Genomic DNA, 17,913 nt, shown 5'->3' on the forward strand with positions numbered 1-17,913 from the left:
AAACGAAAGACAACTTTATTCTTAATTTAAAAGCATTGAACATCACAACCATTATTAGAGATTATTCCTAGAACAATTTGTCAGAGTCAAATAAATTATTGCCCATTAACCTGCTCTATAAAAATTATCAATTACAATTTTTTCATGCTCTACAAAAGTAATGTTTAAGAATTTGGCCATAAAATCAATGGTTTTTGAGATATTTGGCCTAAAAGTACTAAGTGACAATTAAATCTGCATAATTCTTTTCTTAGAATATTTTTATTTCTATTAGTTCGGTCAAAAGTTGCTTCGAATTCAAAATATCACTTAGATCCTGCTCTATAAAAATGATTAATTACAATGTTTTCACAAAATCAATCATTTTTATGATATTTATACCAACCCTGGATAATTTTTCAAATATTTATTACAAACCTCTAGTTACTTATTAAAAAAATAATGAAATGTTTCACACCTTATAAATACATTATACTAATCTATAGAGAGATATACAATAGCACCATTTAATCTAATTCTTGCTTGCTTATGCATTAATTATGTTTTAGTTCACCAAAAATAAATCTAATATAAAATCAGTTTCGACGCACCCCTAGATATTTTCTTACGTTCCCCTATATAATATTAAAATTACTCAAAAATGATGCTTAAGAATTAAGTAATTTAATTTAATTTAAAATAATGTTATAGAATAAATAGTTTTTGAGATATTTTACGTAGAAGAAATTAAGGTCCATTAACCTTAGAAATTTCTTACAATATTTTTATTCATATTAGTTCATGCAAAAAATTGCTTCGATCTGAAAATATTATTTAAATCCTGCTCTAGAACAATGATTGCTAACAATTTCTTCATATACTTAATAATAAAAAATAGCTAGAACGTAAAATTAGAAATCCAGTTTTATAAAAATGATATCTTAAACATATTTTATAGAATCAATAGTTTTTGAGTTATTTGATCTAAAAGGAATTGATGACCCATTAAACTGCTATATAAAAATGGTTAATTCTCATCTTTTCATAGAATCAATTATTTTTGGGATAGTTATCTTACAAGAACTTGATGCTCACTAAACCTAGATAATATTTTAAATATTTTTATTTTTACAAACCTCTAGTTATTTATTAAGAAATTAATGAACTATTACACATTTTCTAAATACATTACCCCAATAAACAGAGAAATATACAATACCACCGTTTTATCTAATCCTTAGTTGCTTATGTATTGCCTAACCTCCTAATATTTTCATCAAAAATGTAGCTAATGTAACATCGTATTTTCCACGCATCCCTAGATATTTTATTACGTTCCCCTATAAATTTATTACAAACTTCTAGTTATTGAATATACTAAAAAAGTCAACTCTTACTTATTTTTAAATTTCTCGCCTCCAAGGACCAAAACAGACCTTTTCTGTCCAGCAAGTTAAAATATGGTTAAACCATTAAAAGAGACAAAGACCAAATTGCTAATTAATTATTACGTACAGTCTCGAACTATCAGTTCCCCATATCTGTTAGTAAAGCTAACGTACAAGCAAAAAAACTCAGTCAAACAATAAATATCCCATTAAGCAACTGCACTACTACCAAAAATTAATCACTGCCCCCGCTCGTAGCGCCCTCCCGCTGTTTTCATAAATTATTTTCACACGCAGGAAGCTTTTAGTGGTTTATGTATGTATATAGGCCCATTTTCGTGCTTCGTTATATATCGGCTCCCCTTTTTTTGAGTTTGTACATGCGTCAAACAGTGGCGTAGATCAACCCAACTTTACACTCTAATAGAGTTCAAAAATATCGACAAAATTCTGGGAGAAGGGAGTATATAAGGATTCCTGAGTGCCAAAATAATAAATTTTATTACAAAAACTATTTTTGGGATTTCAATAAGGTTTCATTAAAAAAAAACTTTTTCACATAAATTGACTGACCTAGACCAGCATGGATGACAGCACAAATATGGTTGAACTCATATAAATGGTGCTCGCGTCGCACACGGCAATCAACTTACAACAAATCACCATAAAATAGCCATTCTGTTCGCGTTTTTATCCATACAAAACCCATGATATTACCATTATTAGCCGTATTAATATATTCCTTTATTAGTAATAATACACCCAGGTACAGCGATTTTGTTATTTAAATAATCAGGAAGGAAGTGAGCGCGATAAGATCGGATTCGACGGCATTTTTGGCCGAGTGGCCTTTAATATGAAATGAAAACAAACGAGGAGGATTTTTTATTACGAAATAATTAGCATGTGTTGTGTTTGTTTTAATGAATTTTTTTTTGAACAAAGAAAGTTTTTTTGGAGAAAAATTTGAATTTTTGAGCATTTTTATGTTTTTATAGCATGACCCTCCATAAAGCTTAATTCGTAGGTTAATTTATCTGGCCAGAACCTAAATGAAGGAAAATTCGAAATTTTGAACTAACAAACATCGCTAATTGGGTATAAATTTCCCCGCATTCTTGGATAAAAGAAAAAATGGTAAGCGAGCCAGGAAACTAATTATTTTATGCATAATTTTAAAATAAACTATGCATAATTTAACGTATGTACAGTAGGCGATAAATTATGCATTAAACAGACTGATGTCAAGTGAACTTAAGTTTGGTGATCTTGCCGTCGCCTACTCAATAATTTTATCTTTTTTTGTGTTTATTTATTATCGTGGCTCAGTATGGAAGAGGGCTGACACTTGGTTCCTAAAAATGGATTTTTTAATCAGAAATTGAAATTTTATCAGTGATAATTAAGAGTTAGTTCTTAATTCTGAATTAAAATAATTTTTTAATACTTGAAAAATTATCAAATGTTTCAGGCACTTTAGAAAAATAATCGGTCGCATACATTGTACGTGGAAAATACCTGTGAAGGTGCAAAATTTAATGAGCTAAATTAGTTTTGTTGAAGTTATGCTTAAACGCATTTTTCTAAAAGTTTTAATTCTACCCATAATAATTCAGAAATAATTTTTCCAATTTAATCGACATTTTCATAAAAACTTTATACAATATCTAATAATTGACTTTATATATGAAGATTTTTTGTAGCTTAAGAACTTTCTGCTATCTCTATTAGCTTAAAAAAAATTTTTACATTCTACTAACGATTATCACTTTTTTTTATTTTCTAAAATTCATCTATTAACATTTAATTATTTAAAAATTTTTTGGCATTTTTTAGTCGCTGATATTTTTATTTGGGCGTGGCATCTTTTGGCGTTTTATATGAACGTCATAGCGGTCGTTTGTCAATGTTAACACATATCAAATTTTATAGTTGCTATTTGTCAACTGGGAACCTCGACGTCCTTTGACAAGAAAAGAGTGAGATGCTATGAAAATTTTTATCCATATCATTTAAAAAATATATATATGTTTCTTTAGCTATTAGGGCAACATCTATAATATTAATAAACAAATATTTATAACAGTGATGTAAAACCCAACAAAATAAGTAACTATGAATTCGTCACAACAATGCTGATTTTACTTAAATCCTTGGATAAGGAAAGAGTGAGATTTATAAAAAAACTTAATGTTTCTTTAGGTATTAGAGCGACATCTCCCTCAATCGTTTGATCGTAATGCAGAGAAACGTCAAAACTGTCATGTTTGCTAATCTTCATGGCTGTCATTTGTCAATCGAGAACAACAATGTCCTTGGACAAGTATTACATAATTTTACTTGTACTTGTATACTTACAAGTACAAGTAAAATTTTGTATCCATATCATATAAAATAATTAATATTTCTTTAACTATTAGGGCGACATCTGGTTTAATCGTTTGATCGTAATATAGACAAATGTCAAAAATGTCATGTTGTCAAACTTTCTAGCTGTCATTTGTCAACCGGAAACTAATAGGTCGTTGGACAAAGAAACAGTGAGATACTATGAAATTTTTTTATCCATATCACTTTAAACAAATAATGTTTCTTTACTTATTAGGGCGAAATCTATAATAGTAATAAACAATTAATTATAACAGTGACGTACCCTAAGCATATTTATTAGGTTAGGTTTAGGTTACCATAAGTACATTCACCTTAAAATAGTTTAGTAAGCATTATAATAAATGGAGTAATAACATCCCAGAATATTGAGTACAATAACACCAGTTTATTCCTGAACTGTCAAAAAGTATATTCAAATCAAACCGAATGTAAGAATAGAATAATTATTAATAAAAAGTCATTAAACCAAGTAACATGGGATTTTTATTTGACAACAGTGTCTTAAAGATTGGTAAATAGGGGAGCGTTAGTAACTTACTAGCTAAAATTAATTTATTAAAATTGTCTTGTATTTATCTTTTAGTAATTAATTGTATTGTAAAATGTTGGTTTAAAATAAGGTTAATTAAATTTTTAAATTGTGCCTAATACTACTTACTATACATCTACGAGTTCTTTTCAAAATGATGTATGGCTATGGTACTCTTCTTATTTCTCCCGTTCAGTAAGGTAAAGGTTTACTTTTAGATGCCACTATAAAAAATCCAGAAATGAGAAATCTGGTGTCGAAGCTGGTCATTCAATAAAGAATTTACCTACTTCCATTCTAAAAATTTCTGTTTCTCGAGAGGGGCGTAGCACATAGCTCGATCCCGGGAACACTTTTATTATTTATGTTTGTTATAGAGCCCAAATTGTGTAAAAAATTTTAAAATTTATCAATACGCAGCTTTATACCAGTTTTTCTAAACAGAGTGAAACCCTACAACACCCAACAAACTAAGAAACTCATTATGAATTCGTCACAAAAATGCAGATTTTACTTAAATTACTTTTATGTGTCTTTAACTATTAGGACGACATCTTTCTTAATCGTTTGATAGTAGTGCAGACAAATGTCAAAACTGTCACATTGTCAAACTTCATGGCTGTCATTTATCAACCTAGAATAAGGATCTCCTTGTACGAGGAAAGAGTGAGATGGTAAGAAATGTTTGTATCAATATCATGTAAAAAATTAATATTTCTTAAGTTATTAGGACGACATTTCTGTTAATCATTTGTTTGTAATGCAGACAAACGTCAAAATTGCCATGGTTGTCAAACTTCATGGCTCTTATCTGTCAACCGATGTTCAAATAGTTAGATTCAGATTTATGAGGGTTTTACCTGTGAAAATCTAAAAACGAGACTTAAAAATCAGTTTAGGTAGTTTTTGTTAACCTATACTGGAAAGCATTTTTTTCCACAGTTTCAAATTCTACCTATAATAATTTACAAACTATTCTTTCAATTTAAATAAGGATTTTCTGAAGAAATTTATGCGATTTTTAATAAATAATTTCTTATATGAATATTCTCTTTTTTATCTAATTTCATATCTTCAAATATACGATGCCCGAATGGCAAGGCACATCCGACCCACGAAATACAGGTCAGAATATTGTAATTGTTGAAAGAAGTGTTGAGTCCTAGGGTGGAATGGCAACGAATTCAGAGGTAAAGATTGTTTTTTTTTATTTCAGGAATTATTTTTTATGGGAGTGACAAAACAGTTAATGATACCATTGCCCATAAAAGCACACAAATTTAATTTTGGTTTAATAAAATAACCATTTTTGAATAAGGTAAAATGAAAATCCTTTAGTCTCCCTCCACCTATTTTCTTATTTAAGAAAATAAGTGGGGTTCTTTTCTTATTTTTTCTTCTTGCCTCCACTTATTTAAATAAGTGGAGGGAGACTGAAGGATTTTCATTTTACCTTAACCTGAGACTTCACTGCAAGTATGGACAATTTCCTCACCATTTTTTAATATTTTCCTTACGATTATAAGTTAAATATTATGTACCTACGTTTTCATTTTCAGATAAACATTTAAGAACTTTAAATGAAACATCCCAGCATAATACGATGTTGGAATTATAATAACCACCAATAAAGGTCAGAATATTCGGATCTGTTCATTGAAGTGCTGAATTCTATGGTAAATAAAATGGTAAAATATTCAGAGCATGCTTATCTTAACTCCAGAAATAGATTCTTAAAAAAAAACAACAAAATTGCCCTATTACCTAGACGAATCAATTACTTAAAATTTAAAAAAAAATTAAATAAATAGGAAATCTACTCAAAGTAAATTTTCGTTTTAGACACTAGATTCTTGGGTATTTTTATTTAAGATTACGGTTGTAGATTAAATACTTAAGGTTCTGCTTTCAAATGTAAGTTCAATTACGAAAAGGTGCTGAAATGTGATGTTAGAATGGCAAGCCGTTTCAAATTCACCAAATAAAGGGCAAAATATTTGACTTGCTGATAGAAGTGCTGAATTCTATAGCAGAATGGCAACGGATTTAGAGATATAGGATTTATTAAAAAGTGGTTGGTAATTTAACCATTATGGTCACGTTGGAAACTTTGCATTACATTACACTATGACTTGCTAGATTTTTGGTCCCGTCGAATATTCTAGAACATCTTAATTTTTTTAAGGTTAGTAGCGTCGTCGATATGATCGTACGTGTATGTGGCGTTTTTTGTGAATTTTGAGTTTTTTTGTGTAAATTAAGAACTTAAACAAGAATAGACATTTCTGTATATGTGTGCAAAAAATGTGGCAATTTACGCCCAAAAAACATTCTTTACAATAAATCCTCTGACATGGTGTACAGAAGAAGCGTATTTTAATTAACGCAAAATTGAGCCCAGTCGAAATACTACAGAGTGACATTATTCCTTAAAAAAAGTAAATTGATTTAAATGAAACCACATAAAAAAAATATGCATCGGGCCCAATTAAGTTATGCAGATAAAATAGATTTGCATGCCACCTGGTAAGAAAATCTAATTGAATTAAATCAAATTTAATAAACCAAATAATTAATTAACAGACAAAATAAAGAAACACATCACCGATAACCCTTTTCAAATGAACTACGACACTTGTGGGAACCCGTCGCATTTCGTTTCTCTCTTTTTTTTCATGTTTTGTGTAGGATCGTCCGTTCGACCGCTATAAAACCAAAATAAAACACACATTATAAAACTTTTAAAATTTATTAAATCAATAGTGAACGGCGTCTCGTGGACTGTCAGTAACAAGCTTGAATTTATATTCGGTAGTTTTATTATTTATAACTTTTACCGTCGGGGCTCTTAAAACCGTCCGACTTTTCTTGGAAGCGAGGAATCGTGAGGAATGCGGGGAATTTTAAAGTTAAAGGAGTCCGGACGGTAAATTATTATACGAAAAAAGTACCACAGTATCCACTAACGACCGTAAATATTTAAGTTTAAGTAAACAAATTTAATTGGTCGGGGATTTTATGATCAATCCAGTTATATAATTCAACCTAAATTATTGTTGGTTGGAGTTTAATTATCATGTATATACTTAAAAAACGATGCTCAGATTAGATGCTCGATAAGACAAAGCTGCTTACTATAATTAAATAAAGCATCATACCTACTGATGCTATCAACTTATTAATAAATTAATAATATGTTTTTCTAACAACAGCTTATTTTAATTTCCTTATGAACTAAAAATGCGTATTTTTATTAAAAGAAGTAGGTTTAGTTTTCCATCTCTTTTTGCTTAAACACTGATACTAGTTAAAGATGTTTTTAAAAGAAATTCTGTATTACTGGATATCAGCCTTTTCTCTTTCTGGATTCTTGTCCAAAGATATGTTAAATTTTATGTTAAATTGGCTTAAGAAAATGTCAAAAATTCATTGGCAAATGACCGGGGGCCAGCCCTCGAATATGTGGGTCTAACTCAGAAAATTTTTCTGTTGCTTGTGTAGAAATTGAGTAAAAATCCTTTAATTTGCAGCTATAATCTTTGATTTATAAGTGACAGAATAGAAATTCTTGCAAAAAAAATTATTTTAAATAAGACAAATATAACTCCTTTTCTAGATCTCGTAAATCTTAGTCTAACTCAGAAAGCTCTTAAGCTACAAAAATTATTCATGTATGAAATTATTTGATAGAAATGGCTTTGATTTTGAGTGAAAATCTCGCTAAAATTCCAGGAATAATTTTTGAATTATCATGTATACAGTTCCCACTTTTAGAAAAATTAATATTTTAATGAGTACCAAAACAACTCATTAATTTTGCCCTTAAACAAATATTTCATATATTAGAATGTATGCTCTAAAATTCCTTCAAATTCTTTTTTATATATGAAAATTCATTGAAGAAGTACCGCATCAAAGTACTGTACTCCAATTATTTTAAGTCTTTTCTAGGTCTAGCTCCCATAAGCTACAAGAATTCTTCATATATGAATTTGTCTGTTAAGAGTTTCCCTAATGTTAACTGAAAATCCCATTTAAGTTCTAGGAATATTTTTTAATTATCATTAATTAATTTAAAAAAAAAAACTTAGCTTAGATATAATGACCTCCAATGAAAACTACAGATGCTCAAATAAAAAACTGCGCATTTACCATTTTACATATCTAAAGAATTAAAATTAAAAAATACTTTTTTTTTATTAAAATTTCTTAAAAGTACTACAATCTAAGTACTAGGGCTCATTTTTCAAAAATTAATTTTTATCTATCAGAAGTGTAGTATCAATGTAGATTAATTATAGTTGTATGTAAATAATGTACCACTTGATCTATATACCTATGTTTAATTAGGTAATTCGATATAAGGTTTTATTTTAGGTACATACTTAATTTTTTTACATTAAAAAAAGTGTTTTTATTTAATTATTTTTTGACACTCCCCATTCGTCAAAAATTATAATTTTTTTTTTAAATTTTGAATTGAAGCGTCAGTAATTCGTATATATATCAGTAGAAAGTGGCATTCTATATATTATATACTATATATGCAGAGAGGACTATTTAGTTCATAAAATTATAAGATGGATTATATTTTATTTTTTCAGTTATCCTAATTTATTTTTTAGTGGGAATAATGCACATTTTTATGATAGGAACATTTTCTTTTGTCAATTTATTTATTATTTTGTTGTTCCTAGGCAATTTATTAGTTCTTTAAAGCAGCATATTGAAATTCGAAAAATGTTTTTTTGACTACAAAGTTTTAAATATTGTGAAAAATAAACTAGAGAATAATAATAATTTGTCAAAATAAATAACACTAAATAACTGTTTTTATAAATACAATATTAGAACTTTAACGTTGTTGTATAAAAACTAAGTATTTCCAATATTATAATGAAAGAAATTAATTTAACTCTCTTGGATTTTGCACATACAATCTAGGTGCAATAAAAAATATCTGTAAATTATCTGAACATGACATGTTTAAATAAATTAAATTAAAAATAGTTTAAATTATGTTTATAATCTTCCATTTCTTTGTTTTTCACTATTATATATTTGATTTACCTTAATAACTATGGTAGATTTATTTGGAGAAACGATGGTTCAAATAAGATAGAATAAATAAATAGATCTTTTTTCCTTTGAATTTCAGTAAAAAATAAACTTAGAAACGATATTACGAGAATCGAGAATCGAGCTCATAGGTCGAAAGATAAAACCTTAATTCCTGGGTGTATAAAAAATCTATTATATCTTAAGTAGAATTGTTGGAATAAGATGAAATGAAATATAACGAAAGGTATGGTCATAGATTTAATGTCATATTTCTTCAAAGTACGTGAATAAGTCTATTTTCTTCTTCTTTTGATTAATTGAACATATAAGATAATATTTTCTAAATTGATATTTACTGAAATAGTAATAACCAACAAAAGTGGTAACTAATTACGAATTCGTCATGAGAATATGAAGATATCCTCAAGGGTCTGGATAAAAGCTTGATAAATTTATTGATGTTGTTGGATTTTATTAAGGCGTTTGATATGGTAAACCATGAAATCTTGACATCTATCTTACATGATTTTAATTTTAGTGACGGATCCATTAAATGGATTTCTTCATTTTTTACAAATAGAACTTCTATTGCTCTATATGTTATATACCTCTTAATTCTTTAAATCAATAAAATATCGTAACCGTCATATGTACGCAGACAACACACAGGTGTATTTTTCTTTCAAGCTCTCAAATTCTATTGTGTGCTCAAATTAATTTTGATTTAAAAAATCTATTTCAAGCAGCTACTGAGCATATAGTAAAATTTAACCCTACAAAGTAGATTTCATTAATTTTGTATAGCGAAAGCATAAGAAATAATATTGAAAACATAGAACTTAGTTCTAATTTGATATAATTAAGAAACTCTGATAAAAATGTAGACTTAAGGGAGGTATAAAGAGCAAGTATGTTTAAACTTAGAGTCTAAAAAAAGAAAGAAGAAATAGAAATTAGTTAGTATTAAGACTGTTATATCCAAATGAAAACTATCTAAATCAAGATATAAAAAAAATGTTATGGGGAAGCTTAGTGCTTTCACCTATAACTTTCTGTGATAAATTTATGGATTCTGTTTGGACTTTTCGGATATTTAAAGAATTCAAAAGTTACAGAATTCATGAGCGCATTTTCCATAAGCTAAAAGAAATAAATTGGCTAAATATGCAGAACAAAAGGAAGACTCCTTATGTTTTTTTTTCAAACTTTTAAAATACAAAACTCCACTCTACTTGGCTAATAAAATTGTTTATAGAATATATCTACACTAATCACAGTTTTCATACTAAAGAAATATTCAAAAGATCTTTTTCATATAATTTGTCGACATGTATTAATAAATATGAATTTTGGGATTTTTCTTATCAACCCAAAGTATTTAATCTGGTGTCGTGGTGTTAATACATACTAATTGCACCTAGATCTGGATATATTCCATTAAATTATTTCTAATAACTTATGTAAATCTGATATTCCTTCCTCATCTCCCTTCCTCTCCTCTCCCCTAATATTTGATGCTTAAATTCTTATAATTTTATCCTAACTAGTTAGAGTTGGGTACCATAGGAAGGCTGTTAACTACTTAATTTTCATTTTTCATGGGCCCCTACTATAATAATAGTTATATCTTATGTTTCGTTAATATAGTGTCGGCTTCAACTGCTCTCTTGTAAGACAGATAAAGCTGATAATCCGGCCTACTAGCTTGTCTTATTGATTTTTCTTCTATACTTATTATAACAATTATAATCAATGTAAATGTTTCTTTTTTTTACGGGTTAATAAACGCTCTATTATTATTATATAGATGTTTCTTAAAGTATACATAAAAATAAAACTTACCATGACTTACGCCTCCGTATGGGGCGTGCATACTCTGATGGTAGTACCTCGCCCTTTGAGAGCCGCTAGGGTCAAGAAAAAACGCCCCCATATGCTCGGCGACACTCGAGTTCAAATCCGACGAATTTCCCGAACTTTCTAAACTGCCCTGCGCAGGGCTCGCGGACGTGCCGGACCTCGGTCCTTCGTACCACTTCCCAACCGCGTACTCGTTCGTCATCTCCATAATCATGGGGTACAGTTTATTGTTGAACACTTACACTCGCGAAAAAAAAACGATTTTTTTGTTTTTTGGTTTGATTTTTGGAGGGCAATTAAGGTCTTTCTTAGTGTGCCATAGTCCTGCAGTGCAAATCTGAAATAAAATTAGAATTTTCGTTAATTTTTTTTATTTCGTGCTTGAGAATTAATCTTATCGTGGTACTTGAAATGGATACGTCATCGTGTTTTGTAAAGGTTTTTGGCTTATCAGACTTAGACCCTGATTAGTAACGTGAGAGATTATCAAACTGATTTTAAATGTTCATTTGAACTATTTTAGTGGTTAGACATTAACAGTCGCATAGGGCAGCAACTATTATACTCATTTGGGTTTCTCCTGGGAATTTTCTTCTGGATTTTAAGTTGGACATGCCAGGAATTTAAAATTCTTTCTTATGTCAATCAATGAAGATGATAAAGTATATTTAATAATATTTCAAATTGCATGGAAATTATTCGTGATTCCTTATCAAGTATTTTGAAAAAAGGCGTATACATGTTTTTTTTCTATTAAGTACGTTCATTTATTAACGAAAAAAGAGAAAATGGTATGCGAGGAAAAAGAGATAATAAAATATTTGTTTTTATAAAAAATAACTTTTCAAGTACAGTAATCAGAGTTAGATTGAAATTATGCCGGTTGTTTGTAAGTAGTCGTAAAAATATACTTTTCTTTTATCTGTGATGGGTGCAATATAGAAAGTAAAAAAATTAACTTGATACCCACTTTTTGACATGGAGTCTTATGAATCATGGACGATCGTAGCGAAATGACTTTTTTCGTATAAGATATACATATCCACGAAAGAAAAATTACACATCAAGGTAATTCAAGACGTAGCAGAAGAATAAATTTCGGTTGAGATTGAAAAAATACACTTTCAACCCTATTTTCGATATAGAAATCCATCTGAGTGATATGAACCACGTAAAAAAAATTTTTTACTCTTTAAAAAAAAACGTAAGAGTTTTTTAACGTAGTCTGAACTGATCCAGAGCACTCAAGTTCCTGAAATGACGCTCTCTAGTATTTTCAATGCACATTGAATCACTATACAGTCATGCAAATGCATGGAAAGAAATTTTATAATTTCCTAAAGGAAAAATATGATTTAAGAAGGTTTTTGATGTGGGAACTTGAATGAGTCGGGGTTTTCAGATATTTGGAGTCTTTTTTGTATTTTCGAGGTACTTTTTCATGTTTTTAAGGAAAATAAAAAAAACATTTATTCTCAGCATTTTTTTAATGTCTTTCGGGAATTTTAAATAATTTTCCCGTTTTTGCTATATATGAAATTCGTTAAAATTACAATTGAATAATCATAATGAAATTACTACTTTCATCTAAGATGGACATAGCTATATAAGAAAAGTGACATTTCAAAGTAATTCAAGGCGTAACAGAAGAGTGAAATGCGGTTGAAAGTGAAAAAGGTGGATTTTTTAATCAATTTTCTATATAGAAACCCACCCGAGTCCCATGAAAGAAATAAATGAATATAAAAGAAAAATTTGATTTCAAAAGGTTGTTAAGGAATTGATTTATTATTGTTCTTCTTTTTTTGGATATTCAGTTAATTCAATTGTCATTTAGCCATTCTAGACTCATACAAATGCCTGGAATAAAGTTGCATATTTGCCCAAAAGAAAAATATTTTTACAGGAGGTTTTTGATGCAGGAATTTAATTTCCTGGATTGACTCTCTGTAGTATTTAATCAAATTGATCCAATTCAACTGGATTGTGGTTTTTATGAATTTGAAGTCACTTTGGGTATATTCCAGGAATTTGACGTATTATTCTAGTGTACTATAGTGTTCCAGGATTTTTTTTTATCTTCGGCATTTTTAAATATTTTTATTCTTGTTTTACAGGCATAAAACATAAGGAATATCTTTCAGAGATTTTTCTAAGATAAAATTAATTAGAAAAATTGAAATTAAGTGCATTGAAGAAATATAAAATGACGTCAAAGACTCCTGAACGACATACAAAATGACCTCAAGAACCTGGCAAATTTAAACACCCCGCATATGCAAGTATATCCCAAATAGAGTCCTGCAAATGCTTGGAATAAAGCTCCATGTTTGTCCATGTTTGGATATAGAAAATTAAATTTCTGGGTTGATTTTCTTTAGTATTTTTAATTATTTAGCACTAAATTTAGTCACTTTAATTATCATTGAGCCACTTTAGAGTCATACAAATGCCTGGAATAAAATAATGGTTTTACAGTAAATAATAAATTTCCAGTATTTTTTGTTCAAAATACTCTAATTAAAGCTTTTTTATTACTTTATCAGCATTCGAAAGCTGGGTTTGGATGTCTAGGTTCTCTGCATTAGTCTTTTTTTGAATTATATATGGTGCCTTAAAATTCGCAGTTTTACGGCTAGATACAAAAATACTGAAGAATAACATCCTGTATAATATGAAATAGTTACATTATCATATTATCCATATCAAAATTTACGTAATAACCTGAATTAAAAATTGTAAATCTTCGAAAGTTTGAAAAAGTGTTGAATAATACATTAGCACATTTTTAAGCTAAATAGATAGAAAAAATATTATTTCAGGAGGTTATTGATGGTTATTGATTGGAACTTCAATTTCTGGATTGACCCTCTGCAGTACTTAAACAAATTAAGTTAATTTATTAATTCCAGGCATTTTTCATATTTTTTTATGTCTTCCCGAAATTTTAAATAATTTTTACCGTTTTCCAGACATTTGACGTACAAAATATCTTCCAGGGCTTTTTCTTAATAAAAATTAAATTTAAAAAAATTACATTGGGTAGATTAAATAAATATAAAAACTTATCAGAAAATTGAGTCATTTCAATAGTCATTGAGCCACTTTATAGTCATGTAAATGTCGGGAATAAAATTCCATTTTTGCTTAAAGGAAAAATATTACTTCAGGAGTTTTTTTAATTTAGAAACTTAAATTTCTGGACTAACTCTCTGTAGTAATTAAGCAAATTGAGCAACTTTAATTGAGTCATGGTTTTGAGGTATTTGGAGTCATTTTGTGCAAATTCAAAAAATTCGATGTATATTTTAATCTTTCCTAGGAAATTATTATTTCAGGGTTAATAATTCAGGGGAATTCAGGGGAACTAATTATTTATTTCAGGCATTTTTAATCTTTGTTTTTATATCTTCCGGAAAATAACTTTTCGCGTTTTTTAGACTGATGTTGAAAAAATATAAGATTGACGTCAAAAGCAGTATCCGGATCGCTTGGAAGTAGTGTTATTCCCATTTTTTTATAATTTTCAGTCTAATTTAGGGATATAAAAATGAAAATTAAAATTTTGCCTCTATTTTCTATATCATGGTCATGGACTACATACCAAATTACTTCAAGAACCTGGCAAATTCAAATACCCTGCAATTTTATTTTCCCAAAGCCTGTCAGTATGATGAAGTTCATTCGTAAATATTTTTTTCGGCTTGATGGTACGAAAGATCGTAATGAAATGACTTCTTTTGTATAAGGTGGACATCATTATATAAGAAAAGTGACATTTCAAGGTAATTCAAGATATAGCAGATGAGTGAAATGCGGTTGAAAGTGAAAAAATGCACTTTTTACCCAGTTCAACTATGGACTATAACATTTGTCCCATAAATCGTAGACGATCATAATAAAAATATTTTTTTCATATTAGGAGGACATAACTACGTAAGAAATGTAATATTTTAAGGTAATCCTAGACGTACCAGAAAAGTGAAATGCGATAGAAATTGAAAAATGCACTTTTTACTCAGTTTTTAACATGAAATCCTTTAATAAACTTAAACATAAGGATATTAGAGGATCACAACAAAAATATGGTTTTCATATAAACAGGGTGTATAACATAAGTGATGACTTTAATTTTAAGAGATGATCCCTTGTAATTTTTTAAATAAGAAAGTTCATATAAGCAAAGTATATAGATTTCAACTTGTTAGACTGTGATATAAGCGTATGTCCGCAGATGTTCCGTTTTCGAGATACAGGGTTTAAACTTTTTAATAAAACGATTTTTTATTTTTTATTGACTTATAAAAAAAGCGTTTGCCCAATTTGGTGAAATGCTTATAGTTTGTTAACTATTTTTATTGGAATTCTCATATTTAGCCCAAAAATTTGCTTCATTGCACCCAACTAAAAATATCACTTTTTGTCGCTTGAATTTTGTGTATCTGGTTCTTTGCTTTTATATTATTTTATTCATATTTCAGCACTCCCAATGGTTTTTGGTCTTTATTAAAAAAATAAAATTCTTCATTACTAATAGGTTTAATATTTAAAAACTTAAAAATTTCGAATAAGCTAATTAATAAGATGCTACTTTTAGTGTAAATTTTAAATAATAATTACAATGGCGTTAAAATGTATTTGTTTTGTGTGTACGCCACAATTTTTTCTGCGTTTGTATCAAATTAAGCAATTAAAAATTAAAAAACGTTTTTCACATATTAATAAAAAATTGATTAAAGAAAATTTAACATCTTGTACCTCCAAAATGAATCGTCTCCGAACATACTTTTATATGAACTTTTTACTTAAAAAATTACAACGAATCACCCCTTAAAATTCCATTAATTTTATTACATCCTGTACAGTCATCTTAATTTTATTTTTTTTTTATTTAGGCATTAGAGAAATAAACAGAAACAAAAATAGTTAAAAAAAAATAAGTATTTTTCTACTTCCAGGCATATTAACCCATTTCAGATCCGAATACATAGAGCAAAACTACGGAAAGTTAACTCAATTTAAAGATGACATAAGCATGTTCAATAACATCATGCTTGTCATATATATAAGCATCCTAATTACATGAGAAAAATCCAGTTTTTATATGACTTACACTGTTACCTAGGATTAAATATGGTAGAAAAGGAGAAACGTTCAAACAAATGTTTTTTTCTCTGCTTTTAGACGTGCAAACCCATTTAAGGATGCTAAATTTTTAAAATCTAAAAAAACTACGTAAGTCATTGAAAAACTTTGGCTTAATAAGAGTTTTTTTTTAGTTAGTAGCCTCTAGACGCAGATCAAATATAGGATTTATTCAAGAATACCCACAATTGATGAACACATAAGAAATTTGAGTATGGATAGTTTCATGGGGTAGAAAAATAGTTGGAAATTGTCCATTTTTTGTATGTGCTACTTTTTTCAAAAGAAGTTTCCAAAAATACCCTCCAAGCAATATTTAGACTCTTGTATTAAAACTTTTGAACCAGAATCTATTTTGATCACTTTTTTCCAAAGGCAGGTAAACATATTCTAGTCATCTCTTTTAAAGGACGGATCCCAAAAAAAAATGAAAATACAAGTAAACGTATTATATTATATATAAGAGTGTATAAAATTGGAAAGTCGCATCCAATTAAGTTATGCACCCCAGAGGAAAAATTTACAAAACACGAATGGTGTTAAACGAAACAAAAATGGTACTTACATATCAATTCCTGATAAATCCTTATTGAGTTTTACGATGAAACTAAAAAACCCACTTTTACTATTATCTATAAATCTAATCACAAAATCACAGTTTCGATCTCGCGCGCACAGATCAGTTTCTGCAAACCACCGAAAGTCTCATTGTCATCATTAAGACCAACCAAAAAAAAAAAGAAAAACTGGAGCTTAAACCCACATGCGGACCAGATACAACAACTACGAGCAGCGCGAAAGCACTAAGTTTGGGACGAACAGCTTTCAAACCGTATCCCTTGGCAACCGGCCTTCGATCGTGCTCGCAAAAGCTCGACTAAGCTCGGGGAATTGATTGGCGAGCTTTCGGTCGCCGGGGCGGTCCTTGGCCACCTAAATGGGCGGCCCCATGTGAAACTTTAAAGACGTTTCGATTTTATTTTTAAACTGTTCGCGGCAGCATCAGTAGGGAAGGAAAAGTATGAAATGGAAATTTAGTCGTCACAAGTTTTCAGGACCCACGGTATGGCAAACATTAAAACACTCGCGACATGCAAGTGTAAACTTTTTGAGCGGGATAACTTCATATATGACGCCGGGATGTGCCGAGGAGCTTTTGGGGGTAAAAGGGTTTTGGAAGTATCCGTCTGGCCCGTTCCAGAACTGGAGATGAGCCGTACGTCTTCGATCTGAAGTAAAACTGGAAGGTGGGAGATCGTCCAATAAGATAAGGTTTTCTAACAAAACACTACTATTTGACAAAATGGCGACCACAAATCACGACGCCACGCCCATCGACGATTGTCTGCCCCCTTTTTCATGTAGATGACTGGGTATTGGCTCTCTTTTTGATTCTTTCTCCTTTTAAACTGGAGTTAAGCCGATCTAGCTTGTTATTCTTTTGTTTGCTATCACTTGTCTGTGAAATATTGAGCGCTTGTAAGTAATTCTGGGTATTTGACTATGTATTGTTTGTCTCCTGGATGCTGCTGCCGCTGCTGCTGTCATGTAACAGTCAGA

At 29.4% G+C, this 17,913-nt stretch overlaps 1 protein-coding gene across 3 annotated transcripts in view; it reads right to left on the bottom strand.

Moving 5' to 3' along the window:
* The window catches only part of LOC126742405 (GATA-binding factor C-like), a 114,998-nt gene extending 97,834 nt beyond the window's left edge, over positions 1-17,164 (bottom strand). For 2 of the 3 annotated variants that reach the window (XM_050449060.1, XM_050449058.1), the window contains exons 1-2: positions 16,919-17,163; positions 11,191-11,545 (exon numbers count right to left, since the gene is read on the bottom strand). In XM_050449060.1, the coding sequence (XP_050305017.1) occupies positions 11,191-11,422 (232 nt within the window). In that variant the 5' untranslated portion in view covers positions 11,423-11,545; positions 16,919-17,163. Of the gene's footprint in view, positions 1-11,190; positions 11,546-16,918 lie in introns of all 3 variants that reach the window. The other variant, XM_050449059.1, reaches the window with a different exon arrangement.
* Between the last annotated feature and the right edge of the window lie 749 nt (positions 17,165-17,913).

The sequence above is a fragment of the Anthonomus grandis genome, chromosome 11, assembly GCF_022605725.1.
Source record: "Anthonomus grandis grandis chromosome 11, icAntGran1.3, whole genome shotgun sequence".
Classification (NCBI taxonomy): Eukaryota; Metazoa; Arthropoda; class Insecta; order Coleoptera; family Curculionidae; genus Anthonomus; species Anthonomus grandis.